The following is a 25,249-nucleotide window of genomic DNA, read 5'->3' as shown; positions in this document are numbered from 1 at the left end:
CCTTGGGGGTGAGTAATTAGTGGGCTAATTTTCATTTTTGGGTGAACTGACCCTTTAAATGTGCGCTGGGTCATTGGCTAAAATGCTCAAACCACTGTCAGTCTCCCAGCCTTCAGGCCGGTTTGACTCCTCTATGTGAAGCGGTAGTGCAGGGCTTCATCGAGGAAGCTGTGCTCAAGGGTGATGTGCTGAATGACTCCGCCCTCCAGCAGACGTGAGCCGTACTCTAGCGCCTCGCCCGGGTCGCTGGCCAATCCCACGCTCTGCAGCCAGCACACCATGTCACTGCCCAGAAACGTCTCTGAGGTGCTTCTCTCTCCACACCTGCATAGCAGAGCATGTGTCACCGACTGCACCCGACCCAAACCAGACAGACAAGGAGACAGAGAGACAGGCAGGCAGAGGAGAGAGTAGCATGCGGCAGATAGACAGGAAATGAGAGATGATCAGAAAGCCAGGAAGAGGTTTGAAAAATAAATCAAAAAAGGTCATGCTTAAAAAAAAAGAAATCGTAAGATTCATGCAAATATGTTTTAATGAACATGACGTAACATTCAAAATTAGACTATAATTGCAAAAAGAAATCAATGCATGCAAACGAATGGTCAAATTAAAATAATCCAGTGCAAAAAAAAACACAGGGATAGCAGTTGAGGGTCTCTCACCTTTTCTTGTGAACGATGTCTCTGACGCACTGCTCTTTATGATATGTGAGGAACTGAGTGCAGGTCAGTCTGATCTCCTCAGACACGGCAGAGCCTGTGACCTCCTGACCCCAACCCTGCCACAGGCTCGCTAACCTTTAACAGCATATAGAAGACCACTTCATTAGTACACTAGTTATGTATACTGCATGTACAACACCTTTACATTTTCACATTCAAAGTTTACAAAAAAATAAAATTTTCAGGCCATCCAAGATGTATTTGAGTTTGTTTCCTCAGATTTGGAGAAATGTAGCATTATATCACTTGCTTAGCAATGGATCCTCTGCAGTGAATGGGTGCCGTCAGAATGAGACTCCAAACAGCTGAGAAAAACATCACAATAATCCACACCACTCCAGTCCATCAGTTAACATCTGGTGAAGAGAAAAGCTCTGTGTTTGTAAGAAACAAATCCATCAAGACGTTTTAAATGTAAACTGTCACTTCTGGCCAAAATATGAATCCATAATCCATAATAACGCTTCCACCAGTGGAAAAAGTCCATCTCCTCCTCTCACATCATATTTGTTTAGAGCTGTTATGGACTGTTTTTGCTTATCAACGGTGCTTGATCTGTGCATATTTCTCTCCTGATATTTCACTGGAGAAAGCAATATTATGGATAGAGGACTGATTTTGAGTTAAAACATCTTAATGATGGATTTGTTTCTTACAAGCACGCAGCTTTTGGCTTCTCGAGATGTTAACTGATGGATCGGAGTGGCGTGGATTACTTGTGGATTATTGTGATGTTTTAATCAGCTCTCATTCTGACGGCACCCATTCACTGCAGAGCATCCATTGCTGAGCAAGTGGTGTAATGCTACATTTCTCCAAATCTGATGAAGAAATAAACTCAAATACGTCTTGGATGGCCTGAGGGTGAGGGTATTTTCAGCAAATTTTCTTTTTTGGGTGAGCTACTCCTGTAAACAGCATCTTTATTCCCCTTTTTAAATAAAAGCTCCTTCCCTCTATCCAGACCATTTATTGAAGAAAAGCCACAAAAGCATAAAAAAAATTAAGTTTTTCAAAAAGCAACCTTAACATTATAATGGCATTAAATTGGTCATTTCACTACAAATGCTACAAGAATGTGGAATACAGCCCATTCAATTATTTATTCATTTTCCCCACCACTTATAAATGTCAATAAAGTTTTTTGTGCCAATTTTCTACCCTCTCTCTGACCCTTGAAATTAAACAGGCAGCTGTGCCGTCACGACTTATGAGAATGCCATATTTGCATTTACAATGAGAGACAGCTTTGTGCTGTGGGTTTGGGTCAAGTTGTTTTCATCTTCTCCATCCTTCAATAACAGCTTTTTGCAATGCTGCATTACACTGTAACAGGATCACAAAGCAATCCTAACTGAAATGTGCCACTGTTCAGAGATCAGGGATCTTGTTCCTCGCTCCAGCCGAATTCTCTGCAGAGCTGCAGGTGCTACACACAGCCAGAAACAACACACTATTATCATCAGTTCTTCTCTGCTGTTTGAGAATATATTCCCTATATAGCTTTTTCACCTAACCGTGACTTGGCAGCAGGTACTGTAGGTAAAAAGAGGATATGCAATGCATAGAAACATTACAGCATTTATTATGTGCTATTAGCAGTCTACATTCCATTTAAAACAACAATATAAGAGCAAGAAACCTGCTTTTTATCCTCAGATACACTCATTGTAACAGCAACTTAACATCTTAAAAATCCTAAAAGTACTTAAATTAATACATTAAAAGGTTTTAGTTTTAAATTCAGTAATGCTGTATTATCTAACTTCTTAATTTACTATAAAATCAATCCTCACTGATAGAACATCAAACTATTTTGAAGTGTTTTACTGTGTATCATATTTTACCATTTCATTAGTTGCCTCAAACCAATCCTGGAGTATCAACTAAATCTAGAACTGTCCAAAAAAGAATTGCATGCACTGATTTTTCATAAATGCATGAATATGCATATATATATATATATCTAAAAATACCTTGCTACATGCACTGCGTTAGGCTAACCGAGACTTTTGTCATGTTAGTTTTGATTGCTTCCATTGTCCTCATTTGTAAGCGTCTGCTAAATGACTAAAAGTAAATGTAAATGTGGATCGTCACCTGTGCATGCATTCAAATGAATTCATCTGACTAATCTAAGTTGTTGAAAAAGTTTTCAAAAAATGTCAGCTTAGTCTCAATAAATGCTCTTTTTGGACTGGAGAGGAAGTTGTAATTTCAGAAAAAGACAGTATACTCTCATAATATCTCAAAAGATTAAGGACAATTTGATTCATCATCATAAGACCTTTTTAATTAAACTCTTACCTCTTTTTGAACGGAGAAATAATTAAATGCTTGTCAAGGCCAAAAAAGGCAAATGAAATGAGGCCCTACAGTGGAAAAATACAATGAGAGACGCATGTTTCAGTAAAAGCTGTAACATATTAGACTTCAGCACAACACATGTGACACTGGTTTACCTGCCCATAGTTGACCACAACACAGAAGAACTGCAGCTCCAGATACAGCCGCCCTGGATCTTTATTAAAGAGCCACCACAGACAGCTGGAGAGATTCTACAAAACAGGAGAATGACTAGACTCTAACTGTACGTAACAGTGAAACTCCACCTATAGATAAGAGTGGTATGCATAATGAAATGAGCCATTAAAAAAAAAGATGGTATCATATACAAAAGCAAGCAAAAACCTTTTTTGGTTACGGTCTCTGGGCACTTGTATCACTTTTTAGTGTGGCACAAAAATGTGGTATATTCAAGTCATTGTCTCTTTAAGCTGTAATTTAAATTCATTTATTTAAATGAATACATCTGGACAAAAACAAAGACGCATCACATGATCGACCATGGTACTTGTTTGTAACAGGTGTAATGTCAGATTATTAATTGCACGTGCATGGTAAACGACTGTACTCACAGCGAGCAGACTGACGGTCAGTAACAGACACACGAGCATGTGTCTCGTCGACTGTATATCTGTGTTTTGTCTGTCTGCCACTTTCTGTTCCTCTTCAACCAGCAAACAGCTTGTGGATGTACACTGCTGGCTACACTGACCTAAAACAAGCAGTGAACATTATGCACATTACATTATATTTCACAATGTATTTAAATGTATTCGGTTCACTTTCAGTGAGGTTTTATTGATGCAGAAGCCATTAAAGGAATATCTTTCTAGATATACCTCGACTCTCTGAAAGTAGTCTTTATAATCAGCTTACCAGGAAACCAAATGTAGCGTTTAAAGTGTTGATATGAGGAAGAACTATTCATGGATTGGCCAGCTTTTTAGCCCATGCAGGTCTATTAGGAAAACTACGTTCTGTTGAGCTCCAGCTACAGTAAGGCCTCAAAGGAGGACAGTGAAGCCATCTCTGACCTATCTAGAGTATGAACAGGAAGTGAAAGAAAGAGAGAACCTGTTTGGATGGATGCTTCCTCCTTGGCGCTTGTTATGTCAGGCTCGGACTGCAGACGCCCACACGCACACTCGCACGTCTGACAGTCTGACAAAACACATACAGATATCAGACAACCTCTCTCACAGTCTTTACCCTTCATACAGTCTTAGTTGTTTTACAAGTATTGTTTTTGCAGGCTGTGAATGGCATACTACATACTACTTTCACTAACTACTATTTTCATTCTCACAAATAGTATGCATTCTGTGCTCACTAGGAACATTTCCTCTATTTATGAAATAACCAGATGAATCTAAAAGGTGCCGTTTATAACCACAGCACAGTGCGTGGATAACTGTATCCCACAATGCAGCATGCTTGACTTCCTTTTCCAATGTGATGACTATGTCTTATCTCCTTAACTCAAGCATTCATAGAAAAATAAAAATGCTGATTTGATGATATCTGGACGCCAGCTGCTGAACTAAATGTGACATAATGAGATCATGTAACACTGTTTGAAACATTGTTTCACTATAAAATACAGTACTACACATAGTGACCATATAAAACCATATAGCTTTTTTTACATAAAAAGTGGGAAGTGTAAAATATATACTGTACAGTATGAGATAAACAGTATGCTAGTATGTATTCGAGGGCCTACAATTATCTTATTTTCTAAGGGTGGAATACGCTTTCTTTGGTTCATGGGGGACAGTAGTAGTATCTTATGCGTTGTTTATGTGAGTTCATAATCAGAGGCAAAAATTCACCTTTATAAAACGGAGAGTTCCGGTGCTTGATTCTGATTGGCTGAGCCACGTTCGAAGCTGTTGTAAATTACTCTACAAACACACACCTTTGTTCACGTTTGTGTGTTACTCGGCATCCACTTTGTTGCAACCACAACTGATTCTGAGGAGCTACATTGTTTGGTGGAAGAATACTGTTTTGATTAATCGGTTTTATTTTGTGAAACCTTACTACGTATATGGAATAACCGTTTTATAAAAGCAATAAGCCCCGTGAAGCCGTGGTTTACAGTGAATTTATAACAGCTCAGGCGGTTTTAGGCATGACGCGAAAAAACAAAGCGGTTATAAATTCACTGTAAACCACGAGTTCTTGGGGCTTATTGCTTTATTTTAGGGTGCTTCCACACCTGTAGATCGATTGCTTTGTTCCGAAACAGGGATTAAAATTATTACAATGTTGCTTTTTATTCTTGGTGCAGTTTCTAAACGGACCAAATTTGTTAATACAAGTCACGCGCGAGTAAACGGGGTTCTCTCATTGGTCAAAGTTCCACGGTTTATTTTCCAGGAATCCACTATCAGGTTGCATTTCGACTGCACTTTCATGTTAATCGAAATGTTCAGAAACATATTCATGATATTAATGGAAAAGTACAGTGTCTCTAAAAGCCAGCAACTACCTGCGCCATAAAGAGGTTTATGGTGAAAATGTGAGGAATTCTGCAAAACTTTCTGCTTAGCAGCATGACTGCAACACTCCACACCTGCAGGGACAGGGACATGAACAACAACAGAGCATTTCAGAGAAGTGCAGGCCATGTTTCCATCACCAATGTGAACATATTACACCTACAGTAACAACCTGGTTTAACTGGTTCAGAGAGTCTGTATATGCATGCATATTGCTATATATAAGCTTGAACCAAACTCTCCAGCTGAATGTAAAGAGGAAGGAAGTGTCAGCAGCTGTATCTGACAACAGCATGACACAGTCTGAGATTGGAAACACTGCAGCTAACATCTACACTAGACGACCTGCTCGAACACTGCGATGAAGTGCTTGAATTTCAATGGTCATAACAACTTAAGATCATAATGAGTGTTTACATGCATCTTATAATTTTAGTATCATATGGTTTTGAAAAATATTTATGCCTTTTTCAACAAAAGTTCAAATTTAACGACTCTATATTTGTCATGTGGTATAGCCAAGTAATATATATATATATTTTTTTTTACCTGCTTACATCTTATTTATTATTGCTATTTATTATCTATTTAAAAAAGCTTTTAAATAATTATATAAAAAGTATAAATTGTTCCAATTTATTTTCAAATATCATGAATTATTATTTAAATTATTAATTAAAATAATTGTGTCACATGACATTTTACAGCTTGAACTAACTTAAAAGGTAAAAATAATTACAAAATAATTTTAAGGATTTTTCTTTTTGATACTCATTATGATACCAGGACAGTTGCATTGTACCACACCATCAAATTTTACCCTCCAACAATTTAAAATGTATTTCAATTCAGAAATTGCTGAAAGAACTGAATATATTACTAGAGCTTTAATACATTAATAATGTATTTTGAATAAATGTATAGATCCAGACAAAAATACGTACACGATCATCAAATCTATTTTCTCAATTACCCCAAAAAAAACATTATTTTACATCATTACAGATTTCCCACAGCATTTCCACACTGAAATAAATTTTTCCATGGCATCTCTGGCAATAACACGGATTTACCTTCATCCCATAATAATCACCTGCACGAGAGCAGAAGCAACACAAACATGTGCACTCACCACCGGCATGAGGGCCGACAGCAATATCAACACACTGTAACCATTTCTGTCTTTAACAGGAAGCAAAACCAGACTAAATTGGAAGACTGAAAAAAAGAGAAATGAAAACCGAGCATCTGCGTGTGAACATATCGATACTCACCAAAGCAAAGAGGCTGATAATGCTGATGTTGAAGCTGACGTGCTGCAGCGCTGACGCTAGTGGATCCGAGTCCATCCACGGAATGGTCAACAGCCAGGCAGACACATACATGATGGGAGCAGACAGAAACGTGCCGATCACCATCCCTGAGGTCACCTGAACGGGACAAATGTTTCATTTAAAAGGTGATCTTCACAAATACTGTGACGGTACTTTGATAAAGTACATGAGTCAATCAAAATGTAACTAATCAAATAAGGTTCAAATTAAGTTAAGCGTGCCATGGGAGTGGTGTAAATCATGCAAATATAGAATATGCAGACACATTCAACCTAAACTGAAAAAAATCTAATTCAGCTTAAAAAAAAGTCTGAGGTCTGTATGATTTTAAAAATGTTTCTCAAAGAAATTTCTTATCTTCACCAAGGCTGCAATTATTTGATCAAAAATTCAGTAATAATTTGAAAAAGTATTACAATTTAAAATAAACGTTTTCCATTTCAATATATTGTAAAATGTAATTTATTCCTGCGATGCAACGCTGAATTTTCAGCATCATTACTCCAGTCTTCAGTGTCACATGATCCTTCAGAAATCATAATAATATGCTGATTTGTTGCTCAAAGACTTTACTGTTACTTTTGTTTAGTTTTTTCTAAATAAAAGTACTAATTTTTAATTAATGAATTAATGAACGAATGAATGAACGAATGAACAAACAAATGAATGAACGAATGAATGAATGAACGAACAAATGAATGAACAAATGAACGAATGAATGAATGAACGAACTAACAAACAAACGAATGAATGAATGAACGAATGAACGAACAAACTAATGAATGAATGAATGAACAAATGAATGAACGAATGAATGAACGAACAAACAAATGAATGAACGAACAAATGAATGAACAAATGAACGAATGAATGAATGAACGAACAAATGGATGAACAAATGAACGAATGAATGAATGAACGAACTAACAAACAAACGAATGAATGAATGAACGAATGAACGAACAAACTAATGAATGAATGAATGAACAAATTAATGAACGAATGAATGAACGAACAAACAAATGAATGAACGAACAAATGAATGAACGAATGAACGAACTAACTAACAAACAAACGAATGAATGAATGAATGAACGAACTAACAAACAAACGAATGAATGAATGAACGAATGAACGAACAAACTAATGAATGAATGAATGAACAAATTAATGAACGAATGAATGAACGAACAAACAAATGAATGAACGAACAAATTAATGAACGAATGAATGAACGAACAAACAAATGAATGAACGAACTAACTAACAAACGAATGAATGAATGAATGAACGAATGAACGAACAAACAAACAAACTAATGAATGAATGAACAAATGAATGAACGAATGAACAAACAAACGAATGAATAAACGAATGAATATTTGAACAAATGAATGAATGAACGAATGAATGAACGAACTAACTAACAAACGAATGAATGAATGAATGAATGAATGAACGAACAAACAAACAAACTAATGGATGAATGATCAAACGAATGAATGAACGAACAAACAAACGAATGAATAAACGAATGAATATTTGAACAAATGAATGAATGAACGAATGAATGAATGAACAAACAAATGAATTAATGAATGAATGAACAAAACGAACGAACGAACAAATGAATGAACGAATGAATGAGTGAATGAACGAACAAACAAACAAACAAACGCATGAATGAATGAATTAACGAAACGAATGAATGAACGAACAAATGAATGAACGAATGAATGAACGAACAAATGAATAAACTAATGAATGAATGAACGAATAAACAAATGAATGAATTAATTAATGAATTAACGAAACGAACGAACGAATGAATGAACGAACAAATGAATAAACTAATGAATTAAAGAAACGAACAAACAAACAACTGAATTAATGAATGAATGAACGAAACGAACGAACGAATGAATGAACGAACAAATGAATAAACTAATGAATGAATGAACGAATAAACAAATAACTGAATTAATGAATGAATGAACGAAACGAACGAACGAATGAATGAACGAACAAATGAATAAACTAATGAATGAATGAACGAACAAATAAACGAATGAATGAATTAATGAACGAATGAATGAATGGTGCAAAACCACATCTACACAAAGATCGTACCACTTCCAGCTCCATGTTGTAATGTGATGCATATATGGCCACGCTAGGGGCAGTGGGGAAGACTCCGTACAGGAAGGCATAGTTTGACAGACTGGTGTGGTTCATCGAGCTTCTGTTTCCACAGTCCAAAACCTCAAGCATCCCTCTACAGATCAGAGGCATCACCAGCCTAAAGACATCAGGGGTGAACAGAGGGACTTCTGCATTATATCATGAAACCATAAGGAACCCAAGAACTTCAGATTACAGGAACCATCTTTAGCATTGTCAACATTATTTTTAATCTTACTCATCAATACGAGTAAGAACGGAAAAAGGGTTTGGGAGTAAACTAAATATGCAGGTCAAACAGATCAGTTGTTGCAGTGTTTGTGATCGACAGAAGACCGAAATTCATGCAGTTTTGGAACGACTTGAGAGTGAGTAAATGACTGGAAAATGTTCATTTTTGAGTGAACTGTCCCTTTAACTGTTTGAATGGAAAAGAGCAGCGTGGACATTCTGCTAAATTTCTTATTCTGTGTTTCACAGAAGAGAGACGACAAATGATGATGGAATATTTCCCTTTCACTACTAACAATTTGCATGGTAGACTTACAGTTTTGCCGTGATGAGGAGAATAAGTGCCACCACAGTGGAGCGGGTAAGCTTTTTCAGCTGACCCACAATGGTGAGACCCAGATAAAACAGCGCTGCTCCCCCAAACGAATTTGCCAGGCCATCTACAAACTCCTCCATGAAGGGCGGGATCTTCTGGCCCAGCAGGAAGTGAGAAATGATCCCGATCACCACCATAAAGACAATAGGGTTCTTGACCACCTGAAGGAGCACCAAACCCAGCACTTGCAGCTTACTCTGCTGCTGAGGTTCTCCAGTCCTCCGCCTCTGCACCTCACAGAACGCAAAGCCTAGCGGGTTCAGGACCATGAGGGAGACAGGAGCAACCAGGTAGATGTACTGAAGATACTCAGGATGAGTGTTGCGGTACAGAGCTTCAACTGTGGAGGAGGCAGAGACAATTAGTATCAGATAAACTAAAACTGAACATTCTGTCATCGTTTACTCGCCCTATTTTTGGTCCCAAACCCTAATGACTTTCTTTCTTCACAAGAGGAGATGTTTAGCACAATGTCCAAGGTGTTCGTTTTTAGAAACCATAAATTTAAGAAAGCACCAAACAGCATCGGTTTGGATTTTAAGAGCCATGGTTGAATATGCGCAAATGCTCCATCCACTTTCATTACACCAAAACGAGCAGCTTGGACATTCTTCTATGAAAATTCTTGTGTGGAAGAAAGAAGATAATATGGGTTTGGAACAGCAAACAGCAAATTCATGTTTCAGTTCCATTCGACTTTTTGTTTACGCAATTTCTGGGTCAAAGATTAATGGAAGACCATTTGGCTTACACTAACATCCGATACTATATTTTTATAAGTTTAAAGGCCCATTCACAGCAAGGATGATAACTATATCTATAAAATTGTATTAATCATTCTAATTCTATGAGAACAGGGAATAATGATAATGCCACAGAGGAACGATATAATTGGAATCACTATTAGAACTTTTTTTTTTCCAGTGGATGAACGATAAAAACATTGACATCAAGTATACTACTTGTTACAAATAGTGGCAATTATCTGCACTTCAGTATTGTAGTACATTATAAAACAGTATGCAATAATAACATATTGAATGTAAATTATAATTTTAATTTAAATTATTAAATGGATGTCACCTTATTGGCACAATAAAGCCCTCCCTACACCTACCCTAACCCTACCCCATACTTTATTTTCAACTTTTTGATTATTTACTTAATTTTTATTGAAAATAAATGCCTTTACGATGTGATACGAGATTTGAAAAGGGAGAAAAAAAAAGTTCGGCAAAAGGCGGGATCGAACCCGGGTCGATCGCGTCAAAAAACCAACGACACGCACTTATCCATCTGTGCCACTGGATCTAACGTTTTACAACCACTTTTAACTAAATGTAAATATACTCTCCGTATGTTTTATTCCATAGTAAGGGCAATTCATACAATACATTTAAACTGAGCTACTTTAATACCATCTCCGAACTTTCTACCACGACTCTGCTGATCTTCGGCTGGTTCTTCCCTGTATATGTTGATTGACAGATGTCTCGTCCAGTCAGCGGTGAGTAATCCCAAACCAATGGCGCTGCCTCAAACTATACCTACCTCTTCCGGTTTGTCTGATTTGTCGTTGTGTTTTCTGACTTGTTATTTTGTTTTCGGATTTGTCATTGTGTTTTCTGACTTGTTATAATGTTTTCTGAATTTTTGTTGTGCTTTCTGAATTGTTATTTTGTTTTTTAGACTTGCATTTGCGTTTGTAATTTTGTTTTCAGAATTGTGATTTGTTTTGCACTTCTCGGCCGCCGTACTTAAGGCTTATTCTCTGTATTTATAGCTTGGAAAAAACAAACCATGTAGTCAGTGATGTATCTGATATATCAACATTTCTACATTCATTCACGGGGGCATCAATATCTTTTCAACATGGATGACTTACTATTTCAACACTGATTTACAAGTATTTCATTAACCTTTTTACAACCATTTAGCATTTCATGTTGTTTCAATGTTTTTTTTTTTCAATATTGAAACAACTGACAATGTTTTAACCACTTTTCAACGTTGAAGGTTGGTCACGTGCCGCCTGAGGTGAGGTATTATGTCAATCATACCAGTACTATGTGCCAAGCCCTGGAAATGCATTCAATGAAGCTCAAACTAAACTAACAGGCTGTACAGCATACGGATTGTGTTACCTACAAACTCATCATGCGTGGGGAGAACTTTGGGCAAATGAAAGTGAAAGAACATACATGCATACAGTCAGAAATATCACAGATTTTTTTAAAGATCAAGTTTTGCATGATTTGTGGGTTTAGTTCTATTTTTGGATTTGTTCTGTTACACATAATATGGAGTTTCCTTATGGTAACAGACACATGCTGTAGCCTATTACTTTATTTATGGCTTCTCCTTTTCCACTTACCTATGGGAAACCCCAGTGCGAAGTCATTGCTCTGTGTGGCAAATATGGAGAAGAGGCCAGCTTTGGAGAAGCGGCTCTCTCTGTTCGCCACCAAAAGTGTGAGGACACACACAAAGAAGAACACAGTCACTTTAGCCACCAAAATGCTGAAAAAAAATGGCCAGATTACGTTGCCAAAGTCCAGCAACACCATGTTTTTGAAAAGCAGGGCTGGAAGCGCAAACTTGGACACAAAGCTGCCCAGTCCTTTAGCTTGTGTAGCTGGGATGATGCTTGTGCGGCCCGCGACATATCCGCAGAGAATGATCCCAAAACACTCGAGCAGGGCTGGAAGGAGTTTGTCGATCGACATGCTTGGTGGGACGGAGGGGGGGTCAGATCCATCCCTGCTGCTGAAGATGGAGCTATTAACTGACAGATCGCCCATCTTCAGGCTGACCACACGCCCCTCAAAACACTCTGACAGTAGAGAGAAAAAAACCTTCATTAGTTTGTGTGGCTTTTTATTAGAATACCAAATATAAGTCGTACATGTCTAATGAATATATAAATGTGTTTCTAACTAAACGTTTTGTAGCACAGTATATGTGAATATATAGAGCTAGTCAAATCCTGGTATTACTGATAAAATGGTACCGTCTAGTCAAACCCTAAAGCCTACTGTATCATATTTGATACATGAATTTCTAAGTTAGTATCATAATCAAAACTTTGCTAAATAGCCTGTCGTAAAAGAAAATATCCGAAATGCCTTCTGTGGTCTCATTGATAGTACTTTTTTTTTTTACAAAGTAAATGTGCAAATAACTTTTATATTATTATTAATATTTTAAGACAAATATTTACTGGACTAAAGCATCTAAGGTTTACTTTACCCATGCATAATTTTTAGATAAAACATGTTAAAACGTGAGTACTAAATGATACATCATACTTTTAAGGAATGTTTATCTATTCATCTCTTAATCATTGTATTGCATCTTACTGAGACATATTATAGGGCGATATTAAGTGACAACTGATATTTATACGCTTTTTGATTAAATAGTCTGCTATACTATTATACAAAAATACAAACTATCAGAATTTCATCTTGTTGGTCATATTAATATCAGCAACTGTAGCAAATAGCTACAAATTGAGTTTTTTTTTTTTTTTTAGCATGAACTTTGTATTCTCACTATATCATACTATATGAGCCTGGTCTTTAAAAATACTAAAATATAGTACAAAACATAAAACACATATGCAAACTATTTTAGTATGTATATGTGTACATGCATATGTGCATATATATTTTTTTTCCTAACTACTGCATACAGTACGCCAGACTTGACATGGTTAAAACGGTATTGTGATGTTTCTAAATGTATATGCAATTATATAGGCACATGGGAATATGCAGTTGAAAGCATCAGATGGTAATACTGAATGATTACCATATTTACGTAACTTTAAGTATTTACTCCAAGATATCACTTATATTACGGTCCTGCCATCATACTAAATATCCACTTGTGGTACTCTCTTCTGCGTTTCCCAAAAGCATCGTAATGGTCTCTACGACCCACTTATCTCAGGAAGCGCAGCCCTGAACACACCTGGTCTGTAAGTAACTTACAGTGGTGAGTTGTTGACAGACTCACCGGATCAGCTGATTCCTGTCAATCCGATCTAGTGTGTATCTAGTATAGGCACTTTCACGCATGCTGTCTCATCCAGAGGACTTTGAGCTCTTCCGCGTCGCCTCTGCTCTCAGTGCTGTACGCGTGTGTGTCTTGTTATCTCAGTAGTGTGTGTCACACACCGCTTCTCATCGCAGACCAACTTCAGCTCGCCAATAGAAAGCAGCCGAGACTGTCCGCATGCGCACAGGAGCCCGGGGTCCTTTTCACGTGGTGCTTTGCATAAGCCCAAAACAGACTTGATAGTTCCAACTCTTTTATTAAAAACAGCTATATCTCTCGATTATATGGGAATGATACTAACATTACAACGTATCCATTCTGAAACACTGAACAATCCATCGTATTAATTCATACAGCTTACACAATAAGTGCTCGTAATGACCGATAGAGGGCAGCGTTTCTCTGAGCGAAGGATTCTCAAGCCTACACTCTTAAAAATAAAGGTGAAGAAGAACCTTTCTGTCTAAATGGTTCCATGAAGAACCTTCAACATCTGAAGAACCTTTCTGTTTCACAAAAGCTTCTTTGTGGCGAAAGAAGGTTCTTCAGATTATAAAAAGCTAAGAAAGAGATGGTTCTTTAAAGAACCTTTGACTGAATGGTTCTTTGTGGAACCAAAAATGGTTCTTCTATGGCATCGCTTGAAGAACCTTTTGAAGCACCTTTATTTTTAAGAGTGTACTGCTGATTTGATGTGATTTGATTTCTTGACTTCATTGTTTGGGCCACTTGAGCAGTTTCTGCGTAGGAAAAATGACTGCAGACTTTTATCAAGCAGCTTAAAATACATGTTCACGAATGTAAAATAACAACACACACCATAACATATACCTTTAAGCTGCTGAATTTGGAAGTGCTCATTATATCAGCTTTGTTAACACAACTTTGCTTTCCAAATGGCTTGATAAAACTTGTGTGCTCTTTCAGTCAACCAGATTACATCCTTAATAGATAGTCCTGGGCTGCGTTCAGCCCCGACAAAACGGTGCAAAACGTTTTTAAACGGAAACGGTGGTGCGTTGAACACCCTGTTCTGATGACGCAAGAGTTGCAGCTATGGCAGCTGAGAAGGCCATTCTTTGTGTTCTTGTTGAAGAATTTTCGGAGCCTGATGAAATCGGTATAAGTACGTGTTTAATACTGCAAAATACGCTCGCCGGTACATGCCCTTGCCCTCCAGAATAAAAGAGAACAAAAGGATGTGTGGAAACTGTGGTTCCTAATTATTGTGATCCAACATTTGCCTCGCATTTCAGGATGAAAAGACAAACATTTCAGGTGAAGGATAATCCACTTCTTACCTCCGAGACTGTGTTATGATCTATATGACCTTATTATTTTTATTGTGAGTATTCGGCTTATCATTATTGCTGATCCCTGTTGTTGTGCTATGATATTTTAATATTTACCATTATATAATCGGAGGGGTATAGAAAAGTTTATGAAAGTGTCACTCCACAATACAATAGCAAAATATATAAATATGTATATTATTTTTATTTTGCATTAATCAGTATTTAGTACACCTTCCTAAGGAAAGGCTATGGACCAGAAGACATTGCAATTACTAAATGATATTTAGACAGACTTAAAGAAGTTCCAGATCTATACATGTGCTCTTATTATTTCAGTTATTTTGCCTTTAATGTAAATAAACATGTGCAAACAATATACTCGCTCTTGGGAATTTATTACATTGTGCGAGCTGTCGCTTTAATACCGCGTGGTTTATGTACTGAATTTATTTGGATGTTAATTACATTGTGCGAGCTGTCTCTTTAATACCGCGTGGTTTATATACATGTTGCTGCTGATTGGCCTGACATGTTTGACACACCCACCAAACAAGAGAAAACACATCTCAAACCCCGTTGCACACCAATTCCAGGAAACATGTCGTTCAACCCGGAAACCGTAGCAAAACGTTGCTCACCGGTTTGAGCTTGAACTTGCCCCTGTTCACACACAGTTGAGTTGAAGTGATGGCAGTGTGCGGTTTGGTTTGGCAGACGTTCACAACTGTACTGGCCAAGGGTCTTCAACCAGGGGTTCCCCAAACCCTAGGGGGTCCGCCGGTTAATATTTGATCACAAATATAAAAAAAAAAAAATATATATATATATATATATATATATATATATATATATATATATTAAAACATGGGTAAAAAAAAAAAAATCATACGTCTCACTGTACATAGCTATTCTTGTTATGGTTGAGCTGTTGCTTACACATTACATAAACACTCACTAATTTCAGATACTCAGTGATTTGATTCTTAATTGTCCAGCTCACAGTCAAATTAAAATGTTACGTTTTAGTAAAAAGCAAGCTAAACTATAGCTAAAGTTCAGGTAAATCTAAATGTCCTGACTAGTCAAATTAAAATGTATGATATGACTCTGCAAATCCATTAAAACCATTTGAATTGTGATTTTTATCGCAACATGCTTGTTATGATGCTGCATAAATCTTCAATTTAACAATACAAAGTAATATACAGGCAGTGATACATGTGCAACAACAATAATGTGCATAGTTCTGATCTACTGTCTTAACAATATACATATAATTTATTCTTAATCATAATAGTTTATATTAGCTCTGCTTGACACATTTTGTATCTTGGGGTCCCTGCTCCATGTCCCTATCACCTAAGGAGTCCTTGTCCAGAAAATCATTGAAAACCCTTGGTACACTTCCTTGATTTTAGCATCTTTAATATATTATAAATTACATTATATACCTACATGTGTCTGTGACATTAATAAATCTAAATATGTGACCCTGGACAACAAAACCAGTCATAAGGGTCCATTTTTTTTTCGAAATTGAGATTTATACATTTATACTGAAATCTGAATAAATAAGCTTTCCATTGATGTATGATTTGTTAGGATAGGACAATATTTGGTCGAGATACAACTATTTGAAAATCTGGAATCTGAGGGTGCAAAAAAAAAATCAAAATATTGAGAAAAATCACCTTTAAAGTTGTCCAAATGAAGTTCTTAGCAATGCATATTACTAATCACAAAATATTACAAAATATCTTCATGGAACATGATCTTTACTTAATATCATGATTTTTGGCATAAAAGAAAAATCTATCATTTTGACCCATACAATGTATTTTTGGCTATTGCTACAAATATACCCCAGCGACTTAACACTGCTTTTGTGCTCCAGGGTCACATATAAATTGCAGGATAGGGGAATGTGTAGAATAACATGATTCTATGTAAATGATTAAAACAAACTTTCTCAGATGAATGCACTTTAATCACCATATCTGGACATGCATTTTTACTATGATTGGAAATTCCCCCCAAAAGATTAAAATGCATGAAAAAGCGATTTAAAAAATGTAACTGAAAAGTTAAAAGCATTCATATTTTCACAAATGAGTTCCTGAGTCTCATTCAGCAGTTGAAAATCCAGCTCACACTATATAACGTCAAAGCCTTTCATCTGGGAATTGGTGGCAAGGGTGGCGCTCCTCTGTCTCTCATTCCTGAAAAACAAATACAAATAGATACATACTGATCAAACCAACTATTCTGACATTAAAACGCTGAAATATTGCATTAAAAATATGCAAATCTTGTCATGTTTTACATGTAAAAGCAGAAAAACAAAAGTCCACTGTGAGTGCACAGCATGATACTAGAACAAAAACATCACTCTCATTACAATTCTGCACAAAATACTGCAGGTGCTCACCTTTGCCGCCAGATTTGCTGGGATAAGACTTGGAGAAGGAGACGAACGGCTCTGGTGGAGGTAATTCAGTCAGATGATGGAAGGAAAACCTCATCCCCCACTCATCTAAAGGAAAAAAATACAACAGAATATGTGCAGAGTCAGTCAAGAACAATTATATTAGCACTCTGTTTTTCAACAGCAGTTGCATAGCCATATTGAGTCTATATTTATATCGACATCATGCTGTGTCTGCTATCCATTGACTTTAAAGGAATAGTTCACCCAAAATGATAATTAATCACCCCCACATGATCATTCCAATCCTGACTCTCTTTCTTCTGCACAATACACAAGAAGATGGTAGATTGGTAATCAAACTGTTTCAGTGCCCACTGACTTCCATTGTATTTTTTGGCCATAAATTGAATGTCAATGGGAACCAAAACTGTTTGATTACCAACACCAGCATTCTTCAAAATATCACTTTTTTTATATTTCACAGAAAAAAAGAAAGTCATACAAGTTTGGAACAACTTGAGTGTGAGTAAATGATGACAGAAGTGCCATTTTTGGGTGAACTATTCCTTTAAGTTAAATCTGCCCAACAGTATGTTTTCTTTCTTCTATCCCAGAAAACCTGCTTTATTTGCAACTCTGTTTATTGAAGATAGTGGTGAAGAAATGCCACTCTTCGACTTTAAACTCACTGCCTTTTGTATTGTTGACCTATAGGTTGCCTCTCTCTCATTCGCAGGTATAAGATTCTTGTGTCAGTCATATACCTGTGGCAGGTGGTGGAGGGCACTGGTAGCCATTGATGGTGTCGGGGGGTGGTGGAGGGAAGCTGGGCACTCTGGTTGGGTCTGGGGGTAGAGTGGGTCTGCCTGATCCACCGGGACGATTAGGAGGAGGTAAGGGGGGAGACACTCCTCTGCCTCCTCCTCCAGTGGGTGGAGGTGGTAGAGGACCTGGAGGGGAGGTCCAGTCACATAATGAGGAGTCCACAAAATAACAAAACAATTTCTCATTCCTAAACCTCAAAACAGTCATCTGAACCGTGTGTCTGCAGGTAAATGCACATTTCAGTTGAATGAAAAATTGAGAACATTTTAAAAGCCGTAATTATTATTAATCAAATATATGCGACACTGGACCACAAAACCAGTCATAAGGGCAAATGTTTCGAAATTGAGATTAATACATTTTCTATAAGCTGAATAAACAAGCTTTTCGTTGATGTATGGTTTGTTAGGATAGGACAATATTTGGCCGAGATACAACTATTTGAAAATCTGGAATCTGAGGGAGCAAACAAAATCTAAATATTGAGAAAATCGCCTTTAAAATTGTCCAAATGAAGTTCTTAGCAATGCGTATTACGAATCAAAAATGTAGTTTTGATATATTTAAAGTAGGAAATTTACCAAATATATTCATGGAACATAATATTTACTTAGACTAGTGATTTTTGGCATAAAAGAAAAATCAATCATTTTGACCCATACAATGTATTTTTGGCTATTGCTACAAATATACCCCAGCGACTTATGACTGCTTTTGTGCTCCAGGGTCACAAATAATTAACAGCGTTTATTATAGCATAATTCCTACTACTACAACTCTGTAAAAAGTGGTAACCTGCAATTGTTATTTTGTTAAGCTATTTCCACTTGATTTAACCCATAACAATAGTTTTATTTGAATAAATCCATGCATTATGATGATTCAGTGATTATTTTTGATCAAATCAGTTCATTTAGATCTTACGATTTTTAGGGTACAGGTTTGTTCAGCGTAATTCCTACTTTGTGGTCAGTAAAACAGAAAACAATTATTTTAAACTGTATATATTTCACAGTATTACTGATTTGACTGTATTTTTGATCAAATAAATGCAGCCTTGGTGAGCATAAGAGTCAAAAACATGAAAAAAATGTATGGCCCAAAAACTTTTGAACGGTTAGTGTATGTTCTATTTATATAAACGCAAATGTATAAACTATATAGCAAATCTCAACTGCTTGACTCTTAATATTGTCACAAAATTTAACTATATTATTTATGTACTTTAAACTTTATGTACAGACATACAGTAAAGTGACATATATATATAGTACATATAGGGACATATAAATCTCAAATGCTTCATTTTTTATCTGCTAAATGCGTCTATAAGGCATGAAGATATTAAGATATTTTAAACATTAACATCATGATTTTCTTTAAAGTTGCTTTAGAACTATGTGTACTGACTTAATATTGTGCTGGTAAAAAATGAACTGCAAAACAGGAATGACCTTCCTCATACCTGACCGTATGGATGGGCTCCTTCCTGATGGATTGGGTGGTGGTGGCAGTGGGCTGGAGCGTCCAGGCGGTGGTGGAGGAGGAAGGCTGTTTCTCGAAGGGCCTCTAGTGTTGGGCTCATCCCGTGGGGATGGTGGGATGGGTGGGACCCCTCCTCCTCTTCCTGGAGGTAAGGATGGAGGCGGATTACCCATAGGCCTCTGAGAACTTAATGGTTTACTCTCAGTTGATGGTGGTGGTGGTGGTAGGGGTCCATCTCGAGAAAATGATGCTCTGCTTCCTCCAGTGGGTGGTGGAGGGGGCGGGAAGTCATCTGAGGGCCTGCTAGGGATTGTGGGTAATGGCGACCGGGCACTTGCGGGCATTGGGGCTGGAGGGAAGGAAGACTGGGACTCCCTCGTGGGACGAGGAAGACTTTGACGTCTGCCCGGCTGGTTTGGGGCTGGAACAGAAGGTGAGGAACTTGACGGTCGAGCTCCAGGTAGAGGTGGTGGGCCGCTAGGAGAGCTGTGCTGGGGTGAGCGTGATGAGTTCGGGACAGGTGGGGGTCCGGCCCTCCCAGGAGAGGGTCGTCCGGCGGTTGGGAGCGGGGGTCTGCTTCCTGCTGGGCTGTTGGGTGCTGGGAATCTCCCCGTTGTAGAAGGCATCGGTGGTCTTACTGCTTCAGCGGCACCATAAATAAAAAAAGAACATGAAGAAAAGTTTCAAGTATGTAGCACATTTCAGTTTTTGTCACAATTCAAACAACATCAGGATTCAATTAGGATTAGGAATATTATTACAGAAGTATAGTATATTATATACAGTATATATATATATATATATAGTACAGTATAGTGTAAAATAGTATAGTCAAATTTTTATTTCAATTAAATATAAATTAAATATTAATTGGATAAGAATTATTACATTATATATGTATAGTTTAATACAGTATAGAATAGTATAGTATAAACATTTTGATTTAAATTTGTGTCATAATGCAAATATGATTAAATAGGATTGAATTATAAATAGAATTAGAACTATACAGTGTGTATATATACATATATATATATATATATATATATATACAATATATAGTATATTTAGTGTATATATAGTATAGTATAGTATAGCATTATCTAATTAATTGATCTCAATTTTTGTCACAATGCAAAAATAATAGGATTAATATAAATGGCATTAGTAGTATTAGTAGTATTTATCTTATTTAATATTTATTTAATTTTTATTTAATTTCCTTTTTTGTTTTATTTCAACCCTTTTATGTAAGGCTTGTGCAATAATAAATAATCATAAATTCATTTTAGATGATTACCAGTGAGAATTTTGATAAATCCAAAATTGTCTCCTTTGATTGTAGATTATATCAGTTATACTTACAATTGGAATATTGGAGTGCTTTAGTGCTTTAATTTAATTGTTTAATTAACAATGAATAACTATTCATACTTAGAGCAAGGCTATAGGATGCTGCAGGAATGATATAATTTTAAAAGCCAAAACCCGGAAATGAGAAATACCTGTGCAAAGGTTGGAGGAGGGCCAGGAGGGGGCGGTGGCGGCGGTCCAGACATGCTTCCTTTTCTTTCTTTCTAACCTAAAAGACTGAGAGCACACAAATAAAACACATCAGTAACAGCCGTTCAAAAACTGGCAAGCTTATAAGTGGAGGAAGTGTCACACTAGCACATCAACTGAAGACGCATGCCTCATCTTCAAGTGGTTTTGTTCCGATTAAGTTGCAAAGTTACAGACATTATATCACATGATACGCACATATTTACTTCATACTTCAAACTTACCCTTTTGTAGTTTAATACACCCATTTGAAAGTAACAAAACAGCAGGTGTTCAATATCTTAGGGTGACACATGAAATATCTAAATAAATAAATTAGTGATTATTTGCTACAAAGAATTATCACATGATTCTATTTTGTTCAGTCCAAGCTCAGTTTTAACCCTGTATGTATTTTTAGGAAAAATAAAAGAAAACTTTTGGTTGATGTTGCATAGACCACCAGCAGCAGGACGACTTTCATAATAAGGGCTATTCATAACTGAACAGGCGACAGCTGTGACCTGATCACTCGTGTGCATCACTCTGGATATTTTACATTAACCCTTGTGCGACCTTTTGAACATTTTATCCTTTTCAGTTTAGTTTTTTTGAGCATTTTGCCTGTGTTATTGCTAACTGCCTAAATTTTGGCACAGGTGTGTATTTTTATTGGAATTTTATTTCTATTTCACTTCCATTTCCTTTAATAAATCTGTTTTGCACTAGGTACAAAAAATTGTTCCTCTCAGGACCTTAAGGACAAAAATGTCCCCATTGAAACCCATTAAAACTGCTATTTTTAATCGCAGTGCCATTTAACTGTAAAATTATGCAATTTTTGTTGATAGGCTTTCATTCTGTTGGCAAGGCTTTAAAATTTTATTTTTTACTATTTTTTACCAGATGGTGCCATTTTTTCAGGTTTGACCTATAAAGAAAATACTCGCTTAATTCCTGTTTTCTGCTTCTGCATATTATAGAGCCAATTTGATCAATAATGCAGCTATAATTGTGTGGGTGTGTTGGTATGGATGTCAGAGTGTGGTTTGTATGTGTGTCATAAAGAAAAAAATTTGCGTGTGTGTTCTTGTAATATTTGAGAGAGAGAAACTCTACAGCAAATCACAAATCCAGCCACTGTGCGCACCAGCAGAGTTTTGCTGGCATCTAATGGGGAAAATTTGGTTCTGCGCCCAAACAAAATCTTACTGAAAGCTCATTTTTTTGAGATATCAACCTCAAATTTGGAATACAACTTGTTTAGCTTTATGGCTTTGATTTTCTAGCAGGTATAGAGTTCAAGATGTTTCATAAAATATATATTTTATATAAAACATCGTTCATAAATCATTTTCATAAACCTAAACATCTAGAACTTTTTTTGTTTGTTTCACTTTTTAAACCTTTTTTACTTCAACAATAATCTGCCATGGGTCTTCTTTAAAATGAGACCAAACTTAACTCTATGCTCCCAAGCTTCAAATTTTTATGACATGGACATTTTTGTCCACTGTGGACCTATGTGTAACTTTTTTTAATTGACGCACAAGGGTTAAAGGGGTCATATGATGCGATTTCAATTTTGTCGTTCTCTTTGGAGTGTTACAAGCTCTTGGTGCATAAAGCAGATCTGTAAAGTTGCAAAGACTAAAGTCTCAAATCCAAAGAGATATTCTTTATAAAAGATAAGAGTCAACCACGCCTACCTAAAACGGCTCGTTCTAACACGCCCCCACATATCTACCTCACTATGTGGGAAGATTTGCATAACGCAGTCCAAATGTTCACGCAAAGAAAGAAGGCGTAACTTTTATTCTCGCTGTTGTATTGTTGTTGCTGCCGCTGCATGTCGTGGAGGCGCTGTGTGATTCGTTGTGAAAGCGAAACTACTTTGTTTGGTCTTCCAAAAGAGGACGATATCGCTTCGTCATGCCTGGAGCTGATCCGTGCTGGTCGCTGAGGAAATACATCAACTTCGCTCTGTGGATCGGCTTTCACCGTGGACGAAGCGGAGTCCAGCCCGGGGTCGTCACATGTCCTTCTGGATGCTCCTTCGTCGAAATCGCCGGCCGCGCCGTTCTCAAGCCTCTGCTCACTCTAACCCTCCCGCCGTTCCTCATGCTAGCCCCCGGCCTCTGCTCACTGTAGGCCGCGGTGTGTGACGGTGTGTTTCGTTGTGAAAGCGAAACTACTTTGTTTGGTCTTCCAAAAATGGACACGACTATAAATCAGTGGTTAAGTTGTATTTACAACACTGTTCCAGAACACTTCAACCCAGGGCTGGATTGGTAATCGGGCATACCGGGCGTTTTCCCGGTGAGCCGACGCACTTAAGGGGCCGACAGAAGTTTTTTTTTTTTTTGCCGAGGACCATCACGCACGGACAATGAGCAGCCAGAGGCCCATTGGTTTGTCTCCTATATTGACAGCGTAAAAATCCAATCACAACGCGCTATAGACGGAGCGATGAAGTATTTTGCTCCACCTATATAAAGATCGCTTCACCCCAACTTCTTCCTCGTCGGCTTTTCACACGTTTTCGTGCCCCCTCAGATTTCTGAGCCAAATGGATTTTAAATGCAGCTTCCAAAAGACAAAAAATAGCCGAATAATATTTTTTATATTTGATACAATCACACCGGCGTGATTAGGTCGTTTAGTTGCTGCTATGCAAATCTGCGTTCTTGCTTTGGCTGGCACTGAGCCAGAGACAGTACAGCGCTGCATTATAACCAATCACACACAAGTCTGTTGAGCTTATGAATGCAATGGCCAATCAGAGCCGTTCAGATGAGTCATCGCTGAAACGCGGTGTTTTGTTCACTTGACTGTGCAGATGTGCGTACGAATGTAAGTAAGATATTAATTTCACAGTGTAAACAGCTTCAGTGATTTAAATGGGAGTTTTTGAGAGTGCCTGAACTCTGGCTAGACTGAAGTGAAAATGTTCTTTGATAATTTAAATGTTCTTTGCTCTCTGTAAAATGAAAATGTTATAGCCTAATATAGTAGCCTAACTTACAATATTGTTATTAAATTCACATCATCTCAACATCACATCACACACAAATACAAAGTCAGTCGTGTTAAAAATATTTTATGGCATGACACCCATATCTGGTAGGCCTATTTAAGTAAAAAGTCGGGTTTTTTGTGTAGTTAATAGATTGTATCAGTTATACAGTGCTATTGTGGCTGCTGTGTCACATGACAAGCATGAAGCCCCCCCCACACACACTCGTGCCCCCTCAAAAATGATGAGTGCATGAAGCCCCTGAGTCTGACACATACATACATACACTACCAGTCAACACTTTTTTTTATCTGAAATAAAAAGCTTTTGTAACATTATAGGCTATATATACCATTCAAAAGCTTGGAGTCAGTATATTTTTTTCCTTGGGGAAATTATAGAAATGATGAGTGCATGAAGCCCCTGAGTCTGACACATACATACATACACTACCAGTCAACACTTTTTTTTATCTGAAATAAAAAGCTTTTGTAACATTATAGGCTATATATACCATTCAAAAGCTTGGAGTCAGTATATTTTTTTCCTTGGGAAATTATAGAAATTAACACTTTTATTTAGTAAGGATGCTTTAAATTGATCAAAAGGGACGATAAAGACATTTATAATGTTACAAAAAAATTATATTTCAGATAAATGCTGTTCTTCTGAACTTTCTATTCATCAAAGAAACCTGAAACAGTTCTACTCAGCTGTTTTCAACATAATAATAATAAATGTTTTTCGAGCAGCAAATCAGAATATTTGAAGGATTTCTGAAGGATCATGCGACTGGAGTAATGATGCTAAAAATTCAGCTTTGAAATTGCAGAATAAATTACATTTTAAAATATATACAAATAGAAAACAGTTATTTTAAATAGTGAAATATTTCTCAA

The 25,249-nt window shown here is 36.9% G+C and overlaps 2 protein-coding genes across 2 annotated transcripts; both read right to left on the bottom strand.

Annotated features, from left to right (window-relative positions):
• Positions 1 to 13,881, bottom strand: LOC107588245 (integral membrane protein GPR155-like). Its single transcript, XM_016276276.1, has 12 exons — positions 13,718 to 13,881; positions 12,072 to 12,530; positions 9,638 to 10,037; positions 9,040 to 9,208; positions 6,850 to 7,005; positions 5,556 to 5,649; positions 4,146 to 4,292; positions 3,644 to 3,783; positions 3,188 to 3,283; positions 3,033 to 3,097; positions 666 to 800; positions 1 to 324 (listed from the first exon to the last, which is right to left on the bottom strand). The coding sequence occupies exons 2-12, from the start codon at positions 12,496 to 12,498 to the stop codon at positions 132 to 134; spliced, it is 2,022 nt and encodes a 673-aa protein (XP_016131762.1). The 5' UTR covers positions 12,499 to 12,530; positions 13,718 to 13,881; the 3' UTR covers positions 1 to 131.
• A 3,029-nt stretch (positions 13,882 to 16,910) lies between these two features.
• On the bottom strand, positions 16,911 to 20,435 carry LOC107588265 (WAS/WASL-interacting protein family member 1-like). The gene is made up of 4 exons (XM_016276296.1): positions 19,773 to 20,435; positions 18,247 to 18,432; positions 17,483 to 17,587; positions 16,911 to 17,273 (listed from the first exon to the last, which is right to left on the bottom strand). The coding sequence occupies exons 1-4, from the start codon at positions 20,416 to 20,418 to the stop codon at positions 17,227 to 17,229; spliced, it is 984 nt and encodes a 327-aa protein (XP_016131782.1). The 5' UTR covers positions 20,419 to 20,435; the 3' UTR covers positions 16,911 to 17,226.
• Positions 20,436 to 25,249: the final 4,814 nt, after the last annotated feature.

The sequence above is a fragment of the Sinocyclocheilus grahami genome, unplaced genomic scaffold (genome assembly GCF_001515645.1).
Source record: "Sinocyclocheilus grahami isolate Dianchi unplaced genomic scaffold, SAMN03320097.WGS_v1.1 scaffold100.1, whole genome shotgun sequence".
Taxonomy (NCBI): domain Eukaryota; kingdom Metazoa; phylum Chordata; class Actinopteri; order Cypriniformes; family Cyprinidae; genus Sinocyclocheilus; species Sinocyclocheilus grahami.
This window is presented reverse-complemented; position numbering and strand designations above follow the sequence as displayed.

Excerpts from the sequence above, each read along its gene's own strand:
- LOC107588245 (XM_016276276.1), bottom strand. The coding sequence starts at position 12,498 with ATGGGCGATCTGTCAGTTAATAGCTCCATCTTCAGCAGCAGGGATGGA. Across the intron at positions 10,038-12,071 it reads CGCACTGGGGTTTCCCATAG|TTGAAGCTCTGTACCGCAAC; the intron begins GTAAGTGGAAAA and ends CCTCCTCCACAG. Across the intron at positions 5,650-6,849 it reads TTATCAGCCTCTTTGCTTTG|GTGTGGAGTGTTGCAGTCAT; the intron begins GTGAGTATCGAT and ends CTGTCCCTGCAG.
- LOC107588265 (XM_016276296.1), bottom strand. The coding sequence starts at position 20,418 with ATGCCTTCTACAACGGGGAGATTCCCAGCACCCAACAGCCCAGCAGGA. Across the intron at positions 17,588-18,246 it reads CCCTCCACCACCTGCCACAG|ATGAGTGGGGGATGAGGTTT; the intron begins GTATATGACTGA and ends TTTTTCCTTTAG. Across the intron at positions 17,274-17,482 it reads CAGCAAATCTGGCGGCAAAG|GAATGAGAGACAGAGGAGCG; the intron begins GTGAGCACCTGC and ends TTTGTTTTTCAG.